A 22,946-nucleotide genomic window follows, 5' to 3' on the forward strand; every position below is an offset into this window, starting at 1 on the left:
CCTGCAACATGAAAAATAAATGTATCAGAACCACAACGCATTCTCTCCAACTAGTTTGCCTAGAATTATTCACACAGTCACACAGTGAATTCTAAATGTGAACAAATGTTTGGCCCACACATGGACTATTTGCTTGATTCATTGCAATACATAAAAAACAATTGTAAAAATGTTACCTTGCAGTACTTACAACCACTTCAGAAAGAGTCACAAATTAATTCCTCCTAAATAACCATCCGTTTGAACACAGTAGAATTCTTACTGAATCAAAACACTTCCAGAGAGACAAAGGCAAATTTCTTCAAACATAAATTTTATATACTGGAAATGTAAATTTAAACAAATAAATCAGAAAACCATACAAAGCCCCCACCTGAAACAAATGAAACCAAACAACAGGTTAGATTAGTTTTGCTCCTTACTCACTTGAATACCACAAACCAGATACTTTCAGCATCTCCTACTACCTCAAACTCCCAAAACTGCTACGGTTGGTTTGGTTCTTCAAGCCACATTTTCCCCACTTAAAAATACAGGTTCTGACACTGAACTCAAAGCTTACACGCATTTAAAAAAACAACAAAACTTTTTTTTAAAACAAAAAACAAACCACACACAAGACTCCTAATAAATTTATGGCAATCATTTTAACTTTGAACACAAAAATCTTTTAGACTTTTCTTAAACTAAATGCTGTGAAAGTACTATCAGCTGTTTCATGAATTGAGATCTGACCACAAGTTGTATACATAACTTTACATTCACTAAATATGAGACAAGGTTTTACGGATCAAATTTCTTTATTCATAATATCATAGTATAAACACACCCAAATGGACGAAAAATATGTCAGTACAAAGTTTAAATATAATATGAAAAAAAAAAAAGAGAAAGGAGTAGAAAAGGAGCATACAGCATAGGGTAGAAGCAAAGACGAATAAAATAAACCATATGCCATCAGTACCAGTGCAGAACACTGTTCCCCCACAGCACAGTCACTGCCTTCAGCACTGGCTTTCTCTGCTTCCAGCAACGCAATTAATTTGTATTTTCCTTCCCACACTTAAGCATTAGAACCCAGTAATGCAGCTACAATTAATGTGATTTCAGTAGCGAAAGACCATTGGGTAGTTATGATATACAGGGGTTTTTCATCTGTAGGTGCACTGTGTAATTGTTCTAAGTAATGCCGTCTAAAGGCATTAGTAGTGCTATTTTAAATATGGAACATTACAGTGAATTGGATTGTGTCACTATAGGAGACCCAATATATACCCTCCTAGTTTGGGGGTAGTCTTGCGTTCTATACAGTTTATCACCTTCAAAGCTTATGACAGACTTCTTAAAATAATAAAATTAAATGTGCATTACAACAGCGTAATAAAAACATATGCATTAAGATGCACATGGTATTTGCCTTTCTTCTTCATCAAGGAGAAAGTTAAACAGGCCAAGTTCCTGCGTTTTAACTAGGCTCAACTAGATTTAGTGTTAACTTGGACTAAAGAGATAACTTTTCCTGTTCACGTAATTAATGTGGATTAAATTAAAGGGACTATCTTTTCCTAAACACTTTGCTTTTTCCCACCAGGACAGAACTCTGGCTTTACTCAGTACCTGTGGCTCAGAACTCCGTCATGTCATACTGTCCCACACAGGAAGAGCATTCAAGTGCATCTGCCTTCACTTTCTAAAATAGTTACCAGAATGTGAATGACACAGCTGTTAAGACCAATAACAGTAATTAGGCAGAACTTGTAAATTCTGCTCTCAGCTCCAGAAAATACGTACTGCTTAACTGTTAAGCATTTGAGATTAGGAGCCAGGCTTCTGGATGCATTATGCTCTCTCACACCCATGACCAGTTCCTTATAACCACAATATTCCAATGCATGCGCTACTCACCCTACACGATCCTCACCTAACCTCCAAACTAGAATTAAGTCAGCAATTATGAAAAGGACATAACTTGGCCTACAGCAGGATAATCACAAGTAGCCCACAGGAATGCAGCTGTTATTGTTATTTTAAGTGGGACTGTTTAAAAATCAATTACAAGCATACCAGAGATTGTTTCAATACTGTAAACAGCAGCCAAAAATACACAGCTGTGCAAGAATCCTAACTACTACTCTAAAGCAGAAGAGAAGGGCCCAGTCACCATAAATCATGCCTTATTCCAGACATTCAGTTCGCTTCTGACAGTTTTCCTTCAGACATGAGAACATTACATCCTCAGTAACTCGGCAAAATTGCGATTCATCCAAGTCAGTGAGTAACTGCGGTTTTAACAAAGCATACCTATCGATTTCTTCTGCTCGGCCTTTCTGCCTACTTAGGCAAGGGTGTGTTACGCATTTTCCCCCTCAGATTATCATACCCAGGCCCAACCAGAGGGTTTTCTCTTGGCAGTCGCCTGGCAGCCTTTGCAACCCTCTGTAGCGTGGGCTCAGCAGCCACCCCCTGTGGACCAGAAGAGCTGTGTGCTCGGGTGACACAGCGAACAAGAGCTACCCCGCACCCGCTAGAGCTGAGCGGTGCCGCTCCTCCCGGGCTCCCTCTCTGTCTCCCTCCAGCGCGGCAGTGGACGAGAGCGACCGGGTCCAGGAGAGGTTTCTGCGTGAGGGCTGGACTCGGCAGGCGGACAGGCTCCTTCCCCCGACCCCGGACAGCGGGAGCACCGTCGCGGCCCTCGGCACTCACCGCCTCTGAGAGGAGCGGCCGTTAACGACCGGCAGAGCCCCCTGAGGAGCCGCGAGGGCTCACGAGCAGCCCGCCCTCAGCGCGTCACTGCCGGGCAGCCAACCCCTGCCAGCGCACGCCCCCACCGCCATGCGGGCGGAAGTGACGAGCGCACCGCGGCGTCGTGTTGGGGCTGGGGCAGAGGTGAAAGGTCAGGGGTTCCGGCGGGGGAAGGAAGATGGTGGCGCCGGCAGCGGCAGGGCTCCGCGTGGTGCGATGCGGCGGCAGCAGCCTCCACGGCGCCCGGGCCGTCTTCTCCGCCGATTCCAAGCAAGTGGGGCCGGGGCCGTCCGCTCACCAACCCACCCACCCTCCCCCTGGAAGGGGCTCCTGAGCTCCGCAGCGGGGGCGGCTGCCGGCTGGTGTCAGCGCGGCCTCCCCTCCCTGAGGGCTCCCTGGGCCGCCTCCCTCTCCCGCCTCCCCCTCCCGCAGGCGGCGGGATAACGGCTTTCCCCCCCTCCCCTCCAGGTACCTGCTCTGCGCCTCCGGCGACTTCGTGAAGATGTACAGCGTGGCCACCGAGGAGACGCTGCGGGTGATGGGGGGCCACGCCGACCTGGTGACGGGCATCCAGCTCAACCCCCACAACCACATGCAGGTCCGGCTGTGGGGAGGTCCGGCTGTGGGGAGGTCCGGCTGTGGGGAGGTCCGGCTGCGGGGGCTGCTCTCCCCTTGGCGCGGCTTATCCGCTGCTGCTGGGGTGGGCCCGGGGGGCTGGAGCTCGGGTGGAAGCTGAGAACGGGGTGGAAGCAATTGTAGTATTGTCGAGCTGATGCTTCTCCTAAATCTGGCTGGAAGGGTAAACGTTATATGTTTTGTACCCAAAAAAAATAATTCCGAAACACTGATGGAATGGAATGACAGCAAAATGGAAATACCCGCAAATTTTCCTTTTTTTTTTTAATTATTAAAGGGGGGAAAGAATCACCTGAGGAAATCAGCAACATTTATTTTGGCCTTCTCTATCTGCTGATAAAGATGCAGATTTGACTAAATCCCTGCAATTTCCCAGTGGCTCTCTGTGTGCCGGTAGCCTGCCTTCCCTGTTCACTGCTGCTCCTGCTGTGGCTCTCAGTTTGCTTGGGATTTTTGGTGTGTCTATATAAAAAATAATTATTTTGCAAGATGGACTGCATCTGCATATTATCTGTGCAAAATCTGGTGCAAATGTTAATAAATGTTCACATAATGGGTATCTATGTTTACTCTGTTAGTCTCAAGTGATTAAACACAAATAGCTCTTGCTTCTTTCACACTTCATGAAAATGTATATTCAAAATAGTGCTGTATTTCTGTTGCACTTTCTTTGAAGGCAGCACAGAGCTGATCCATGTCCTGTATTTTTGATGATTCAGTCATCTCGACCTGGAATTGTAGTTCCATTGATGAATCCTTCAACTTTTAAGCTGTGATTTTATGTAAAAGCTGGCCTTGATATATTACTTTAACTGTTGTGGTGGTTTTTTTCCCCTCAGCTATATTCTTCCTCTCTTGATGGCACCATTAAGCTGTGGGACTTCATGGATGGGATTCCCATTAAAGTATGTTGAGTTATTCCTGTTGAGCATGTGACAAAATAATTCTTGACCCATTGATAATAGAACAAGGATTTCTGCAACTATTACTACATATGGGCACAAATCAGTCCTAGATACATTGTTCTGCCATTAACAGAGCCTGAAAACCATCTATTTATGGCAGTAATAGAATGTGGCAGTTGACCTATGTGTCACTGCGGAAATTCATGATGATCTTTTGGGGAAAAAGATGGGATGTGTACTGACATACTAACTTTGCTACAGCTTGCTGCAGCTCAGAGTCCAGCGTAGCTCTTAGGGAGCGTGCTGCAGTTTGTGATGTGCCAACAGGAGTTGATATGATGTCTTGAAAACGTGGGCTGCTAACTGTCCTGTTGCTCCCGTTTTCTGATAAATAGAGGCACTTTCCTAAAAGAGACATTCTGCTTTGTATTAGGAGTAAGGCATCTCCAGGTTTTTCAGTAAATCTGATGTCTCATATTTTATTAGTACTGCTTTAACATTTATATTAGTCCTTGATAGAATAAAGGTCTTTTAATTTGTTTTAGAATTAAGAATTTTAATTAATATATCAAGGTTTCCTTATAGCATATGTGTTTTCCTTATTATAAAAACTTAGCGTTAAACACTGTTGAAAATTAACATATGAACAAGTGCAATAATTGATGACCTCCTCTTTTTTTCTTCAGACTTTCACTGTAGGATCCAAACTTCTGGCACTGTACGCACTTGGTAGTTCTGAGGACTCGGTGTTCGTTGTAATTCCAAAGAGTGGTGAAAGAGGTATGGTATGATTATCATCATCCTTGTCATCTAAGTCATGCTATGTCACAGCTACTGTCATGTCTGTGAATGGTATGCTGCAAGAACACGCTTTAATGTATTAATGTTGAAAAAAATTCTTAAATCCTATGACAGATGTCTGCAGTCATGCGTTTTGTACCCTTTTTCTGTTTTCATTCTATGACATCTGGCTTTTTTTATATTTGTCTAGAAGAGTGCTTATCTTAACTTTTGAAGCATATACCGTATGTATATGATGGTGTAGATGCAATAAATCTTTAAGCAGTGCTTACTATGATATAGGATATGCTACAGTATTTGAGACTACTCTTCCACCTTAAGCAGTATTAACATAAATAGGCTTGTCCTATTTAACAGCATACATAGGTATGTTTTCCTAGAATTTTCTCTGAAACAAATATAAATATAGCCTGACCTTACTCTTACTACATTGCTACAAATGTCACTTCAACGCAACAGCAAATATTATCTAACTTTGCTTGGTTTCTGCTTACCAGTTGCACTGGTATCCACTATCATCGATCTCAATCTTCAATACTATTGTTTGAATGAAAATATCTGAAACAATTGTTTTTGAAAGGTATTACAAACTTTTTCAAACTTATAAAAAATATTGGAAGGTACTAGCACGTTACTTTTAAGGTAGAAGGGGTGCAAATCTCCTTTTTAATGGGCATACATAAACTTGTTCGTAAAAGCCTTTTGATTACACATTTTTGTTTGGTCAGATACATTCCAGCTGGTCTCAGTTAAGCTGACAAAAGCAGCAGGCCAAGATTTGGAAGCCAAGGAAGTGTCAGTGGTTTTAGACCGTGTGGACGCGTCACCAAAGTATATTGCATTTGGAAGAGAGGTACATTCGCCTTATGGGGTTTTTTTCTTCTGTTGGGTATTGGTTGGTTGGGGATTTTTTTCCTCTCAAATGAAGTATATTTATAGAAGCACAGCAGCACTGGAACAAAACTGAAGTTAAATGAATCTGTGCGTTTGTAACTCCTATGCTTTCTTTCATTAAAAAAACCACATAATACTTATAATAGGAAAACATTTACTTAACATCACTTTGTGTTATCTCCAATTCTAAGTACTTTGTAGTGAAACAGGGGTTGGTTTTTTTTCTTTCATGTGTAAGAACATAAACTGTATGTCCTATGTTGTTTTTTTACTATAACAGGGTGAATATGTGGCATCAGTGAAGGAGGTTAATCTCCAAGTTTATTTTTTTAAACAGAAACAGCTGAACAGGTAAGAATGAAAATGTCAAGTATTGATTCAGTTTGATATATCGTAAATGTTTGTTAACTGCTGATGTGTTGTCGTGGTTTGAGGTTTGGACAAAACCATGACACGTGTGCGCACATTATTTTATATTTGTCAGCAACCATTTGGTTTTATGCTGGAGGGGATGTAGTCAGTATATAAGAAGCTCCTTGTACAGGCAGACAGTGAGGTGCTGCAGTGCATTGGTAGCTTATCTTTCCAGCTCAGGCATGTATTTTTTTCAGGTAAATGCTTAGGCTGGAGCTGGACTGAAACAAGTGACAAAGTTTGGTCAGGGTGAAAACCGGCATGGGGAGAAAGGGCGGTGGAAGAAGAGAGAGAGAGAGAAAGAAGGAAAAATGTTTCAGCTTGATTGAAGGCAAAGAACTAATGAAATAAAGAGGAAAAATAAATCTGTCGTGATTTTTTGGAGAGTGCGTGTAACTATAACAACTTGGAGATACTTAATTTTGCTAGTCAGAATTATTTTTATGTGGATTAGCTGATCCTTTTGAAGCTTTATTTAAAAAAAGAAAACAAACAAAACCTCATGTAATTAAAATTACTTTCTTAACTCTTGAAGGTTTTCTGTAAGTGCAGTGAAGACAAAAAGTGGAAATAATCAGTTCACTTGCATAGCATGCCATCCTACGGAGGATTGTATTGCAACTGGCCATGCTGATGGAAAGATTCGCGTCTGGTATGTGCATTTTGATTCAACTGTGTACCCCCGTAAACTGATGTGACCATAGGAATTAAGTGAAACTAGACCAAAGCTGTCGAATTCATCCTTAGCATTGCCATTTTCCGAAGTCATAACAAGCAAAGAATGGCAAGCCCTGTGAACCTGCAGTACTGACATTGACTTCCATGTACAGCTTCAGTTTAATGTCAAATGGGAAAATATTCCTGTTAAGCTATGCTCCATGAATCTAAACTATATTTGAAAAAGGTAATGCAGGAGCAGCTGAAAAACTCCTTATGGACAAGTAGAGCCCTACAGAGAGCACGCTGGTGAAATCGCATGGTTAAGAACAATATGCTTGCTAAGTTGCTGAATATGTCTAAGATGTATGGTGTGCAGCAGGAAGGTGCTGAAAACCAGCTAGCATGGTTCCTTCCCTCCCTTTGCGTCACTTGAGCATATAAGAAAGTGTAGCGTATAAGTTAGAGGAGAGGATGGTATACTTGATTCAATTCAGTATTTCCTTTCGTTTGCTCTGTTGTTGACGTTGTACTTAAAGAACTGTTCCGTTCCTCCCCACATAGGAGGAATTTCTACCACAAGAAAGAGTACACATATTCCACACTGCACTGGCATCATGACACCGTCATGGATCTAGCTTTTTCTATGGAGGGTGAGTGGAAAAAAACCCAACCAACCAACCAAGCCCCAGCTTTCAAAGTCAAAGCATTACAGTGGGGAGGGAAAAATCAACAGAAGTTTGAGTTTGTCTGCTTGCTAATAAATTAATTTCTAGAATTTTAAGTATGTCCAGGAAGGATCTGAAATAAAAGTGGAATCAGTTGTTATTTTATTATATTTTTTGATTGGCATTTATAACGTCAAATATCTACCTTCTGTAAAATCTAACCCCTCCTCTTAACCTCTTTTCCCTCACCTCCGCTCTCCCGCCCTGCCTCCCTTTCATCAGCAATACTGATGAGTTCTTGTCAGAGTCTTATTTGCATCCAAATAAAACAAGCAGTGCTGCCTGAGCTCTAACCTAGTGGCAAAAATACAGTTAACTCTTATCTGAATTGTGTGATCTGAACTATTCTTAGCATATTTCTTACTGCAAAGTACTTCTGATAGAAGGAGAACAATTCAGCTATATTATAACAAATACTCAGCTGATTCAGAAAGTAATGGGATCTACTGCTGCCAAAGCGTTGTAGGCACTGTAGGCGAAAATTCTCATTACTTAATCCGAGTTTCTCTAGCAATTTAACATGGGATAACGAGAAATATATCTATGTGTATTGCCCAGGCTAGATATAACGAATAATTGCTTTGTATGTGACAGTTTAAGAAAGGTTTTTGAGAAATCTCTTTGTCATTGCAAACACGCATGCTGCTGATTTATTTTTTTTTTTTTAACCAAAACCTGTAACTGCATTTTTATTACTGGACTAGGAACCAGCTTGCTGAGTGGTGGAGTTGAATCTGTTCTAGTTCTGTGGCACAATCAATCAGACTGTCAGAAGGATTTCCTTCCTCGTTTGGGATCTCCTATTGAGTACATTTCCATGGCATCTGATGGCACGCTCTGTTGCACCTTGCATACAGACAACAGTAAGCCAAATTTATTTTAAGTATCACTTAACGCAAAATGGAATGCGAATCTGTGTGAGCTTTATTTTGTTAATTTCAGGTGAATTAACCAGATACTATGTAAGTTGAATATCGGTCTGAAAGAACAGATGCTTGAAGTGATCTTTAGCTCTTTCATCAGTTCTGTGAATTTGCCTGATGACTGCTGTAGCTTGGCTTTCCACCTTGACGTAGGGGTGTCATAAATTGAAAAAAAGATACATTTATAGGATTGAGTACAGTTGGTTAAGGTCCCTTCCCCACTATGAAATGTGGTTACATTGCAGAAGCCTTTTCCAAGACTCGATGTGCTTTTCCTTTCAGGAATTACAATAATCAACAGCAACCTAAGATTTGCCAAAAGTATTCAAGGGCTTATCAAAAGTAAGTGCAATAAAATTTGTCTTCCACTTTGAGGGTAGAATATGTCACTTCCCATCTTAGGTCATTTGTCATCTTATTTTTGTTTCCAGGTGCAGATGTCAAGACTGGTCTAGTGGTTGATCCTAGAACCAAAGCTTTAGTCCTGAATGGAGAGCCTGGCCACTTACAGTTCTATTGTCTCCAAAGTGACCAACAGCTGTTCAGTGTAAGTTCGATGGGCTTGTACTAAAACTTTTAACTTAGTCAATCAAGTAAATTATGCATCAGAATTTATTCGAAGACTTAATATGGCAAACAGGAAAAAAGCCAGCAGCTATACTGTGAGACTGGATTCGAAGCTGAGATGTTTTCAGTTCTGTCACAAACTTCTTTTGCTTGTTAAGCATAGCTAAATGTTGACAGCTGAATAAATATAGGAGGAGCACACTGTTTTGAAGTTAAATGTGAAAAAATTCTAGGTAATATACCTTTAAAATATCTTTTTTTTTTTTTTCTTCTTTCCTACACTTAACATTAGTGTGGAATGTACATGCCCTAATTATGCCTTACCACATTTTTTTTGTGCCACAGCCCAGTCAGTTCTAATCAGTGCTTTCAGAACATCCTTTCTTCGTGGTTTTATGAATGATATCTCTAAATCTACACTTGAATTTTGAAATTTAATTTTTGTCTCGTTGTTTTGCAGTTGGATATTGTGCAACGACAATACATTCATCAGGCAGGTTTAAACCAAGCCGACTTGGTAAAAGTTGCATTCAGTGCGCAAGGCAAGTGGTTAGCAACAGTAGAAGAGAGAGAAGAAGTAACTGACCCTGAGTTACAGTTGAAGCTGTGGTTCTATGATGAAGAAACACAAAGGTAATGATAATAGAGGTGGCCTTCTAGGTGTCAAAATCTGAAGTATCACACAAGTATCTACACAGGCTTTGTCTTGCAAAGGCAGAGTTTTTCCAGATCAAGTAACAAAATTCTAGGGGAGACCCTAGGGAGAGTTTACCATGCACACTACACGCATCTGAAACGGCGCCCAGAGTTAAAGTAAATACAGATTGGAAATAATTGCTCTGAATCTAATTTAGTTATGTTAATCGGACAGGCTGTTTTAACCATGGGACAATCGTGGACTTGACAGGATGGTTCTATAGCTTGTTCAGTTTTCCCACTTCTGTCTAATCCATCATCAATTGATTAGCCCTTCTAGAGTACAGAAGAGTATGACTTTTTTTTTTTTCCTTTAGCTAACATATGCATCCGGTTCATACACTTTCCCAGATTTTTCTTATTTAAGAAAAAATATTTTTTGACTACAAATTGTTATTTTCCTAAGAAATAAAGCAAAAGAAAGCTGATCTGTGTAGTAGCTCTGTGACTGGTTGTCTAAATACTGGAAAGACATCCCAGAGTTCAGGCTGAATATCTGAGAGTGATACTTGCTTAGTGATAATTCTTCCTCAGTGCTGGGCTACAGTCTATTGCTGTGTCGAAGTGATTAGGGAAATCCAATCTCTAAATGCGATAACATTTAGCTATGTAAGTAGACCGAAATTTCTTTGATTCTTCTTCTCCCTGCCCTTCCAGAATCATTTTAGACTGAGATCTTCCAAAAGTTCAAAATGAAATAAAATGTTATGCTTCTGTTTTCTTTTCCTATAGCTTTAAGCTGAATACTAGAATAAATATGCCCCATGAGGACCAGATAACAGACATGTGCTTTCGTGATATGGATGAATTGGAAGATGACTCTCTGATATTGGTAACAACTGGCAGAGATTGTGTGTTTAAAGTCTGGGTGATGGTAGAAGATACTGATCCAGAGGGTAAGTATGGTTAAAACATAACTTGCTCTTACTTGCTTACCTTGTAACATGCTACAGAAATTCTGACCCTAACTTCATCCATAAATGCATCCCATGCATTTATCTATTTCTGCTGTTGCATGGAGTATTGTGTTCTCCTGAGCATCTTCTGTGATGGAGTTCTCATAGTTTTGCAGTATTATGGATTGATATGGAGCATTTCTGAAATAGCAAAGACCTTGCCAAGCCTGCTGCAGAACAGAATGGCAACCTGTGTTGATTTGTTTAAAGGATTGTTTGTGGTAATGATTTTTCCATGCTGGGAAAATGGATTTCTGTCATTCCTCTGGGTAGTCTTTTTATTTAAGATTTCTGCTCGAGGGAGCAGGATGCAGAAGCGTGTTACTCTGTTATAGTTGACTTAGTGTAAAATGATAGCACTTTGCGAGTCTGCAGCTCCTCCACTTCAGAGGTAATTTTTTGAACACCCTTCCTTCCCGTTACATATTTGAATGTCCTAGAATGGATATTTAGGATCCAATGTCCTAGAATGGATATTTAGGATCCACTTCCAAGATACCTAAGTAATCAAATTTCACCTCTCAAAATGCATGCTGATGTTCACTATTTTTCGAACAGAACTTCTGAGAGCTGTGTATTACTCTATGTGCCTTTGGATGTGAAATACGAAAGATTTCCCGCTTCCTAATTTCCTTTTACTTAAATGTTGTTACGGTGCTAGGAACACCAAAGTGAGCTGGAACTTTCCTGCCACTTGGGTGTCTTGTCATATTCCCAAATAGATGTGGTAGTGGTGTTGCATGAACTGCTTGCAGTTTAGTAACATGTTTGTCTTTTCATGGGCAGGTAAGAACATGTTCAAAAGTACTTTTGAACTACTAAGGTTTCCATTTGATAAACTAACTTTGCTAAATTTACTTTCTCTTTCCAAGCTGTTTGCTCAACAGTGGCTGCTCATGAGAAGAAAAACAAAAGCTTGTATTCATTTACTAGGATTTATGCATATATTTACTTAATAGCAACTCCCTCAGTGGTTTCTGAAAGAGGATTTTTTTTTCTTTTTTGATTGTAAGTGATTCTAAGCCTAGATTGTATCTTACTTAATGAGCAGATACTTTGATCTTGAGTGCAGTGTGGGCTGGGGATGAAACCTAATGTGGTCTCCTTCCTTCAACAAGATAGTTTTGTATCTGCTGACTGGCCTCATCAGGGATTTTTTTGCCTGTGTTTTAAGTGACTCTACAGACTCCTGTTCCATAGCTGTGTGAAAGCACAAATTCGTGCTGGCTTCTGTGGTGTATTTGTCCAGCAGGGACGGGGTAGGAATGCTCAGGTAGAAGGATTCAACATGCTGCAGGCTTCTGTGCGGCAAATATTGATAAACTAATTAATTCATATGTAGAACGCACTCTGGCATGTTTTTATTTGCAGCAGATCTCTCACTGTGCCTCTAGATGGTGCCATGGAGTTTAAAGTAGCGAATTGTTTCTGGCTCTTTTTTACAGGCAGTTCTTTTAATCATCAATTTCCAGCCATGATATAAAGGATGTCCTAGCATAGGGTGAACTTATTTTCCTTTCTTTCCTCATTCTACTCATGTGTTTCAAAAGCATGTTGTGTGAATTTATTTATGCTGGGAAATGTATGTTATGTGGCAAGTACATGACTTTGTTGATAATTACCATAATATAAACAGAAACAATGGGAAAGGTATCCCAACTGAATGCACCGGCAGGTTAACCAGCACAGGGAAGCGTGCTGATGAGTCACTTTTGTGATCCTCAAGCTTTATGTAAATGAACCATGAGCTTTGTTGGACTCCAGCGTAACCTGTGTTCAAATTTTTAGTAACGCTTATGTGCTTGCTGCAGTCTTAAAAGAACGGTATGTTTCAGAACACTAAATGTTGAATCTACTTCAGTATCTTTTTTCTTTTATCTACATCTGCCTGTTTGAGAGCACAGTTAATGTAGTTGGCAAAGTAAACATAAATATTGTACCGTGTCAATCTCAGAATTGACTATTCAAACACAAAACTGAGGACAAATGCAAAACCGACTAGATGGTATTTGAGTCCAACAAAGCTCATGGTAAGCCTTCTGAAACAAAACTGTCTTGCTCTTGAGCCTGTTTTGCAGCCCTAATACTTGAATTCTTCTTTCTTCATGTACAGACTTGAATTAACTAGCTTGTTTATTCAATGCAGCACAGCAAAGTGTGAGCTGGAGCTGTGACTTCGTAGGCAGCTACCACAACTACCAAGCTACTAACTGCTGTTTCTCAGAAGATGGCTCTTTGCTTGCTGTTAGCTTTGAAGAAACTGTCACTGTGTGGGATTCAGTTACTTGGGATCTCAAGTGTACATTTTGCCATCCACCTGGAAAAATAAGGTATGTTTTTCATCTGGCTTTTTATGTCTTACTTGAACTCTCGGAACAGAAAGAATCAATTCATAGTAGTCCAAGACCTTGTATATGTTCATATAAACATTGAATTTCACAGTCTTACGTTCATATATAGAAAAGAATCTAAAATGGCTTTTAGGTGGTTGGTAACATACGGTTAAAAATAAGATCAAACTTATGACTCTTGTACCTCCCATGCTCAACTATGTATTTTTGGGCACACAGTAGTGTGTTAATAGCCCTTCTCTTTTTCTCCATTAATCCAGGGTAAATCAAAGTACTGCTAAAAGTATAAATATAAGAAGCTTGTGCTTTATTTACGTATGCATGCATACAAATAGAAATTCCATCATTAAACCATAAAGGCATATTGACCTTAGTATCTGTATTATAAAATATGTATCTTCATCCTTTCTAACCTCTGTTGGAAGATCTGTATTTGCCTGGCAGACTATCCCAGCATGCTCCATTGTGTGCTGTCGTGATAAAAGACGTTCTGAAGGTCTAGATATAGTTCTGTTGTTAAGGATAGTGAGGATTGGCATAGGTCAATGGTGGAGGTAAAAGATGGAGACTGCAAATGTACAGCAGTTTCTGATCCAGGTGAAATATAATTTTTCTTACGATACTCTTGGAAAAAATAGGGATATAGGTGACCTCACTGGTTCATCTACTTAATCTCTGTGCCAGATTCTGTATCTAAACAATTGCTGAAACAGGAAGGTGCTACAGACCTACTGTAGCATTCTCTTTCAGTGCTAACGTTTTTCTAACTGCTTCTCAAACTTGCTTCTCAAAGTCATTACTGCAGTAATGTTAGAGGTATTTCATGTACCCACTTCCAGGAAACATCTAAAATGGAAAGCAAAACATTGTGTGGTCACAATGTTTTAAAGCCATACAGAATCCTAGAAAGATACAGAGACTTCTTGCTTCCATGTTTTTCTGTGTATGTTTGTAAGCTTTTCTTTTGTGTGACCAAGTCAGTTTTGTTTATACTGGTCCTCTAAGGTTAGAAATTGAGAAATGTCATTCTAAAACTGGGCTGCAGGAAAATCGTGGGAGGCGTGTAAGCCAGATCTTTACTGTATCTGTAGAGAAAACATCTCTTGACAACTTGGTACAGTGGCAAGCTTTTCCAGGCCAGCTGCTCCTTTTCTAGCCTTTGCTGTATGCTATATTAAAAGGAAATAAATGACTCTAGGACTATACTGAATGACTGTATTAATTGCATAACTTCAAAGGGCTATGTCTTATTATAGAAATTCTGTCCCTGATTAGCTTTTTTGGAAACGTTCTATAGCACTAGAAAGGCTGTTCTATTATTCCCAAACAAGAGAATCAGAAATTAAAACAAGTGAAAACAAATCACACACTTTCCTCACTTGGAGCAGCCTGTAAGAATAACTTTTGTTTTTACTACTCCTGTCTTCCTAGTGCTTAGAGCAATAGTAGGAATTCTTTAAATATGGAATTTATTTTCCAGTCCCAATGTGAACGCTTAGTAGTACTTACAGGTTTGTAACTTATTTAAGACCTTAAAAATCACTCCTTGAAATCAGAATGTTGTGGGAACATGTAATCCTTATGGATTTATGTATGCTTTTAAATTTCCCAGACCTATCTGGTTGTTGCGTGTGAAATTTCATGCCACTACAGGTGAAAGAAAAAATGAAACTTTCTCTGATTTAAATATCAGAACTAAATCTTAACTGAATGTTTTTGTGACTTGTGAATCATTACTACATAGAGAAGCAAAGATGAAATCTGAAAGTCACTAACTTCTCTTGACTCTCTACTTCTGTAGGAACATCTGCTTTGGGAGACTAACATGTTCCAAGTACCTTATTGGTGCCAGTGATGATGGCTTTCTGTGTTGCTGGAACCTGCTCAGTTGTGCATGTAAGATCAGATTAAGTGTATGCTCGAGTGGTAACATTTAACACTTGAATTTACTGTGAAACGTTAAATAAGTCTAGTTTGATTACAGATTGATCCACCACAAAATGCCCTATGGAAATGTAATGATTTTCATACTTCAGGCAATATAGTATCCCGTCCAGCGTGCGTGTGCTTTCTTTGTATGATGTGCACGGTGAATTCTAACTTAGACGATTGACAACACAATAACAGTATTTCCTGCATTTGTAGAAGTTGATCATGTTTGTTTATTTTTATTCACTTAGGAATAAGTGAAGTGGCTTGCCTCTTCCAGAGGTTAAGGCCCTGCATGTCATTCCTAGTTTAACCTTTCGTTTGGCAAAGTAGTGGGATAGAACTGAATGCCGCCTTTTCATGTCTGGCTGTTGCTGTGTTTGCTTTTCAGTGGAATGGAGTGCCCACCTCAACGTCTTAGTCCTGCAGCCTGATCCCCTTTCAGAACATATTGCTGCTGTCTCATGGCTCTCAAAAGAATCCAGTTGTAAGTACAAAGGCTTCTTTGACAAGTAACAGTGAGTGGAATTTAAAACCGCGAAAGCGTAATTTCTAGAAAAGGTTTTCTTAGAATTCAGACCCATGAAGGCCATAAGATGGGCTTGAGTCTGTGTTTGCACCTGTGGAAAACTGAGCCGTGTCTCAGAGCAGCAGTCAAGTAAAGCATGTTGGCTGCCCGTCTCTTCTCCCAGCAGTTAGTGTCCAGTACAGGATATAGCACAGGATTAGTGACCTCCTCTGGGTGAGGGTCTTGAATGTTCTTGACCTTTTCCTGTAAATGCAAAACTGTGGTTGAACTGTACAGCTATGTTTTAAAGCTTTGACTGTAAATTATGATTACTCTTCCTAGAGCTACTGTTACACAGAAAAGTTAATGTCCAAATATATTCCAGATTGGCATACTGTGAAAGGTACCTCCTATTAATACAGTAAGGCTATCCAATTATAATTCCTGCAAACTAGTTCTTAAAGACAATCCCGTCCAGCCCTTCCTGGCTATGATACAGAGGGCTCTGACAGCTATCCAGGAAGGTAAGAATTTCATGATTTAAAGAGAAGACATTTCTTGGTTTTGCAGTGTTTGTGTTTAAACCAAATGAGCCACGGCCAATCTATATCCAGAGAAACCTTTGTAGAGAAAAGATCCAGCTTGCTGCCTTTGTTCCAAGAGACGAACCTGAAACAATTGGCTCCGAAAAATACCTTTGGCTAAGAAGATCCCAACTATTTTTTCTTACGGATACGCAAGTAAGAAATAGAGATGGGCAGGTGGTTCCTGGGGAAAAAGTATTTTCCTGAACATGGATTGATACAAACTCAGAGTTCTGCTGTTGAGTGTAAGAGTTTCTTTTTATGATTTCAAGGCAGCCTAAGCCACGCTTTGTTCTTTATTGAAAGCTTTCTACTGCCAAAGTAGCTTAAGTTCAAAATTGATTACTTACTGGTTTTCTACTGCTAACAGTTTCTGCTGCCTCATTCATACAAGAAACTAGATAACTTGGGAATATTGCCTATGCTGTTTAACTTAAATAACCACCCAGAAGCTGTATTATTGCTGATTATCAAAATGTTTCATATGATATTTAATTTTCCCTGTAATTTGTGGGTTGATGTTTTTTTGTTTCTTTTCCCAAAAAGTCTATACAGATCCTCTAGGTCCATTCCTGCTTCCTTTTCAGTGTATTTATAAAATAAATAGGAAGAGTTTGCCTCTTCCACTTGACTGATGGAAGCTTTTGGGCCAGTTGGAAGCTTCTGTAGGCAAGGTATGGAAGTGTGGAAAGCAGTTTCACATACTGTAACTCTGCTACATCATTCTGTATTTCAGGAGCTAATGACGCTCAGCACAAAGTCTCTACAAGAAAGGCTTACACCGGCAAGCAAACAGGTACAGTCACCTGGGTTGGTTCTGAATTTTGGTAACTCCAAATGAGATAGGGCTTAGATTTGCAACACTAAAATTCTCCTTAACTTTCACCTTTTTTCAAGCTGGCAGTAGAAGAAAGTCTTCCTGTGACCCCATTTAGTTTGCTATTGGGAAAGCACAGACGTCAGCAATCACAAGAGGATATAGACCTTGGAAAACTATTTGTTCGTAATAAGCGTGAGCAAGATTCACCTGCTGTCAAAGAGGTAGGAGTAATTACAGTAAGAGGACCAAAAAAATCATGACAAACAAAAGCTTTCATAAAACCTCTGTTTTATCTTTTCAGCTTTTGCACACTCCAGCACATGTTTTGCCATCTGCTTCCTTCCTCTGTCCTATATTTATTAATTCATTGCTCATCTCCAAAGAGAACAAAAGGTAAGAAAAATTGAAGCCCTCTCCTTAGTTATTGAAGTTACTGTAAATTATGTACATCTTTGTTTAAAGCGTAAAAGCAGTTTTCCAACACTCTTCATCTCTTTTGTTGACAGAAGTTAGTAGAACACTTCATTGTGGCAAGATTTTCTTTAAAGCAACTCAGGTTTTGGGAGATACGTGGACTGGCTATTAAGGCTATTGGCTCTTTTGTTGCTGTTATTTTTGCCATTGTTTGGTATAATGTGCTCATACGTGAACTGTTGCCTTTGGTAGTCAAATGTTCTTTATTTAACTTTATTCCAGGGATTTTAGTGTTATTTTTGGATAAGTGTTAGATTGTCAACTTTATTTGATATTACGATGACTTCCTGCGTAATTCTTTGTTTCGGTTTCTAGATACACCAAAAAGTTAGTCCTTAGGTTTAATCGTAACAGTTTGTTTAGAACTCAAATTTCATTCCTAATTAAGCTACAAAATATGAGCGTATACTGTGAACACAGTTAGCTAAGCTTGTTTTACAATGCATTAATCCCAGTTTAACGTAGTAGTTTGTTGCATATTTAAAACGTATGGCAGCTTGCTCCCCTGAGATCGATGTATGCCTCGAGAAAATGAGTGCAGACACAGGGGTTATGACACTGTAACCTTGTCATTATGATGACAATTAATATCTTGTCTCTTGCACTGCAGCCAATTAAATGCTTGCATTTTTTTGTGCAATCTGTCCTTTAAAGTGTTCGATGAAACTCTGCTAGGCTGGAGATGAAAACTTGTCATTAGTATCAGCTGCCATTCTGCATTTGCAAAGAGCAATGAGAGGGTGGTTTACACGGCCAGGGTTTGCCCAGAAAAAACAACCCGTTTGTGTAGGTTTTGGATGTGTGTTATATTCTGCCATAATGGCAGTGTAATCAGTTCTGCTGCATTGTGTTGACCAGTATTGCTAGCTTTCTTACTGGATAACATGAGTAAAAGTCTTTTTGCCACATCAGCAAAACACTGGCAAAAATCTAATACAAGGAGTACACAGAAACTGGCATGGAGCTTCAATACCAAAGAATTTGGGAGTTCAGTGGCCTGTGTGAATATTTGCACACGTAGAGCTTGTACTTTGACACTGGTAATTTGTATGACTGCACATTTAAAGTTACGCATAAGAGCTGTAGAATTGGGCTCTTGAAGAATGACAAGAATATATCACTGTATAGATTAATTTTCTTGTTAATGTTAAATAATTTTATTTTCCTTGGCAGTATAATATTCATGTAATACACACGTTTCACCATTTACATTTTGTGAGTGTTAAGTAGTTTGTATTAGAACAGGTGATTTTTAGGAGACCAGTACTGTTCTGCCATGCAGGTCATTCCTAATGAGATCCAAAACACTTATACAGCCGACACTTGAATTAATACTATTAATTACCACAGTGTAAATGGTAACCGTTCTATGTAATTCTTTAGCAGTGCGCTTTCTACTTCAGCGCTAGTTTAACTCTTGAGGTCAGAAGGGAGCAGCAACTTTAAGTACCTCTCTCTGTTTAAAACGAAACAAACTTTTTTTTTTTCTTTTCTAGTAACAGTCTTATTGTAGCAATTTTTAAGATCAAGTGACCTTTTTCAGATTTGAAAGAGAAGAGTGGCCGCCTTGAATGTTGTCTCACCTCCAGTGTATCCAGCGTTTCTAAGCCTGTAGGAGTGTGAGGTTATAACTTTTTACATAATGCTGATCTGCTTGTTCTGACATCATGTATATGGTATTTGAAGAAAGAAAAATATTTTGTTTAAGTTACTCAAAACAGAGGACAGCTATTTGTAAAATGGCTTGTAATTGAGATGGCAAGAGAAATAGAGCAGTTTGGAAGTAGCCTGAGATTAAAAAAAAATAAATAAAATCTGATGTTTACTTAGTTATTTGCATGATAACTTACCTCTCTACTACAGTATGTAATACGGTAGTATGTGAAAGTACCCATTAATTTCATTAATTGGGTTGTTTCCAATCATCTTCCTCTTAACAGTGCTGAAGAAGTTGCTGATGAAGTAGAAATGGAAAGTGAAAAAACAGAGGATGATTCAGATGAGGAAAGAGATGTTACTGAAATGGAACAAGAAGATACAAGTCCGCTGGAGTTATTAGGAGAGACAACATGTAAACTGTCTAAATCCCAGGAAAAAGAGCTACGAAAAATAAGAAAAATGGACTACAGTTGGATATCAGCTTTCTAAACAGACATCTTGTGGGTTTTATACTGTAAACTGAAGCTTTGTGGATTAAATATTCTTCAAAAAAATCTTCCAACTCCTTCGGCCATAAATTTTAGCAGTTTCTGTTTCTGTAAGAAAGGAGAACTGGGGGGAGGGATTAAAGTTTTGAAAAGCTGGTTCTGCTTCTAGTTTATTACTGAGTCTCTGCGACCTTAGAAAACATTTAACCTGTGGGGGTTTTTTTCCCCCTTGCAAATGTCTTTAAAAGGCTAATAGCAAAACCGAGTTCATTATCTGACTTGTGATCTGTTAGCGAAGTGACAGCTAGGCTGCTGCAAGTCTCCCCCGCTGAGCCGCCCTGTTCGAGCAGTAGCCCAAACAGCTTCAGTTAATGAGACTACTTAATTCAAGAGCTGGTAGGAGAAATCAGGATAGTTCTTAGCAGTGCTGTATACAGGTAAGTAACAAGTCTCCTCTTCAGAAGTTCCTCTCTAACCGTTGAGACAGATGACAAATGATTTACTACACCTGATTCTAGAATACAGACACCCAACATGTTTGCTGCTCTTCAGAGAGTAGGGAGATTCTTAGGCGTAGGGTACTTACATGCATCAGAGTATAATGAAACCTTTCCAACTATCAAGAAAATGGCACCATGGGGAAGGAGAGGTGTCTGTTTTCCTGACAGCCAGCTCAGCAGGCCTCTCCTGTATCAGCTACGCTTTCTATGTGTCGCTTAACTGGGTAGCTGTGAGTGTATAGTTAATTTGGAGACCTAAAAGTGACTACAGTCTCCTACGGTGTTACAGCGTGAAGGTAAGCTGATGAAAATTGCACGGGTACTAAACGCTCATTACTATAGAAAAGTGGGAAAACTAATGCACTTTTTTTTTGTTCTGTAAATTGACAATCGTATGGGTGTCAATACATGAACATGGGGAATAGAAACACACTTCAATAGACTTTGCTTTGCATAAAGAGCCAATTTGTTTCACGCCACTTAGAGTGAACTGTTCAATGACAGCACATTACACCGTCTTTGTATTTTCTTTTAATCAGACATGAATATGAAAAATACAAAATTGGTTACAGTTTAAACTGGCCAGGGTTCACTTAGTTACTTGACAGCAAAGGGCTTCCGCAGCTCCTCATGCGATAAAGTTACATCCCGTAGATCTTCAGACTATTTATTGCTTGGGACTGCGAGGGACAACATTTTCTTCTGTCATAGATTACTTACATAGGACTATAAGAAATGTTTCTCATGTTTTAGGCATTTTGGTTGGTTTTTTATAGGCCTTGGTATGACAGAAAAATAATGTATTTTAAAACCCACGAAGGTTTTTTTCAAAACTTGTTTGCCTGAAAGTTCATGTATATTTTTTATTTCCATTTTGCAAACTTGCAGAGAAAAGAGGAGGAAAAACACAATGACACTGTCCTAACTACAGCCAGTTTTCTGCTTTTGTATTTTCTCCCTTTTTATAACAGCTGTTTAGATAACCTTCTGGTATACGTAGCTGAAAAGAGAAATCGCAGCTCCCCAAATATTATGCAACTCTTATTTCCATCCCTCTTATTTACAGATTTAGAACTGACACGGCCTTTTCAGCCCTTGGACCTGATGGATTTTTCCCTAAATGAAAAGTTTCAACAGAACAAATAGGGAAAAACATGTTAAGACTGTAACTGACAAATGCCACGTTTTGAAAACTCAGAGGTTTTAAGAAATAGAAAGTCCAAGGAAAAAAAAAATAATATCAAGATTTCTCCCCCTCTCTCCTGCCCACCCAAACAACGCCTGCACTATACTAAGACAAGACACACTGAAAGGGGTTTGTCTTGTTTCTTAAATAACATCAGACTTCAGCTCTGTGAAAAAACAAGAGCAAGCTGAGTAGAGAGACCTGTACGCGTGTTGTTCCAAAAGTGCTGCTGCACCAAAGCCTGCTCTTGTCTTACTGGGGCAGCAACACTTCAGTGCAGCTTTAAGGTAAGAAGGAAATCTCAGCGCTTGTTAAGTGTGGGTATTTTTAAACCTCCCACGTTCTTGTGAAAGTGCAGTGCCTTACTGGAAAATAACCCGGTACAAACAAGAGACAATTCAGGCGCAATTCAGCATAATTAAAAAAAAAAAAAAAGATAGGCGAGGCCTTACGAAGCGATTTGACTGAGCTGCTGCTTCCTTGTGACACTGCACTAAATGCAGTGGGGAAGTGGCCAGTAATTTTAACCCCCTGGTTCCAGTCAAGCTTAGTTCCACAGAGACTGAAAATCACGGCTGCGCGCCCCTATTTTGTGAGCCCAGACTGGTTGCTAGTAAACAGCAGCTCCAAAACACACCGTGGCCCGTGGTGTGCAGACTTGGCCAGAAAGCTACGCGAAGGGCTAGTATTACTAAACACTGGCAGCTGTATTTTCTCAGTTGGTGAAGAATAGGGAAAAAAACGAGAACTGTGAGTTGTGCAGGCTGCTTTAGCATCACCCAGATCTTTGTATTTCACACATATTTCCCCCTAACAATCATTTGGCTGTCTGACCTTGGGGGAGCCTCTTTCAGGTACCCTGATCTGCCAAATCCCAGTATGCAACGAGCCCTTTAAAGCACGCGGTAACAGCCAGAATTAGAACCAGCGGAGAACAGCACAGAGGCAAACACCAACAACTTGAAACATAACTCGGGGGACTTCATCAGACCTTCTAGTCCACCCTCCTGCCCTGAAGCAGAGTAACCGAGGTATACTTATTCCTGACAGATGTTTGTCTAATTTTGTAAGCCTCTGATAAAAGTTATGCTAAGATCTAAGTAATCTATTCAATGCTTACTGATTCTGATGGTCACCGTTTTTCCTAATAAAATCAATCTTTCTTTCTTGCAAAATGTCTATTCTATTCTTCCATGTTTGTTGTACACTTCTTTGATAATATCTTTAAAAAATAAATGAAAGCATGCTACTCTGTTTCCTTTAAACACAAAATCATCTCCTTTAACCTTTCATTTTTGCTTTTCTGTAGGCCCTTAGAAGCTCAGAACTATCCTCCGGACCTTCTTTGGGCTAATTGCTTACAGGTCAAATATTGTTGTGACTAATGTATTATAATTCCAAGGGCAAATTTTGTCAGGGTCATTTAATACTGATAAATGTTTCTGGATAATCCTAAAGCCTGTTCTTTTTCTGCTCTGGCTTATATCCTGGGTTGATTATCTTTGGCATCTGCCACGGTCTTTTTTGG

At 39.5% G+C, this 22,946-nt stretch overlaps 1 protein-coding gene across 2 annotated transcripts; it reads left to right on the forward strand.

Annotated features, from left to right (window-relative positions):
* Positions 1-2,877: 2,877 nt before the first annotated feature.
* Positions 2,878-19,888, forward strand: WDR75 (WD repeat domain 75). Of its 2 annotated transcripts, XM_074594737.1 has the most exons (21): positions 2,878-3,012; positions 3,211-3,340; positions 4,218-4,283; positions 4,970-5,063; positions 5,813-5,937; positions 6,259-6,329; positions 6,928-7,044; positions 7,614-7,702; positions 8,482-8,640; positions 8,983-9,042; positions 9,132-9,247; positions 9,728-9,900; positions 10,696-10,859; positions 13,066-13,249; positions 15,072-15,166; positions 15,591-15,686; positions 16,278-16,447; positions 17,028-17,087; positions 17,189-17,332; positions 17,413-17,504; positions 19,526-19,888. In XM_074594737.1, exons 1-21 carry the CDS (start codon positions 2,921-2,923, stop codon positions 19,731-19,733), a joined length of 2,505 nt encoding a protein of 834 aa, XP_074450838.1. In that variant the 5' UTR covers positions 2,878-2,920; the 3' UTR covers positions 19,734-19,888. The 2 variants fall into 2 exon arrangements, 1 of the variants encoding a protein (XP_074450838.1); XR_012588332.1 differs by lacking the exons at positions 17,413-17,504; positions 19,526-19,888 and having other exon boundaries at positions 16,278-16,536; positions 17,189-17,242.
* Positions 19,889-22,946: the final 3,058 nt, after the last annotated feature.

This window comes from Larus michahellis, chromosome 7, assembly GCF_964199755.1.
Source record: "Larus michahellis chromosome 7, bLarMic1.1, whole genome shotgun sequence".
NCBI lineage: Eukaryota > Metazoa > Chordata > Aves > Charadriiformes > Laridae > Larus > Larus michahellis.

What these genes read in the sequence shown, in the direction of transcription:
- WDR75 (XM_074594737.1), top strand. Translation starts at nt 2,921, where the DNA reads ATGGTGGCGCCGGCAGCGGCAGGGCTCCGCGTGGTGCGATGCGGCGGC. An exon ending in AGAAGATACTGATCCAGAGG is followed by an intron (nt 10,860 to 13,065) that starts GTAAGTATGGTT and finishes TATTCAATGCAG; the next exon opens with CACAGCAAAGTGTGAGCTGG. An exon ending in ATTCACCTGCTGTCAAAGAG is followed by an intron (nt 17,333 to 17,412) that starts GTAGGAGTAATT and finishes TTATCTTTTCAG; the next exon opens with CTTTTGCACACTCCAGCACA.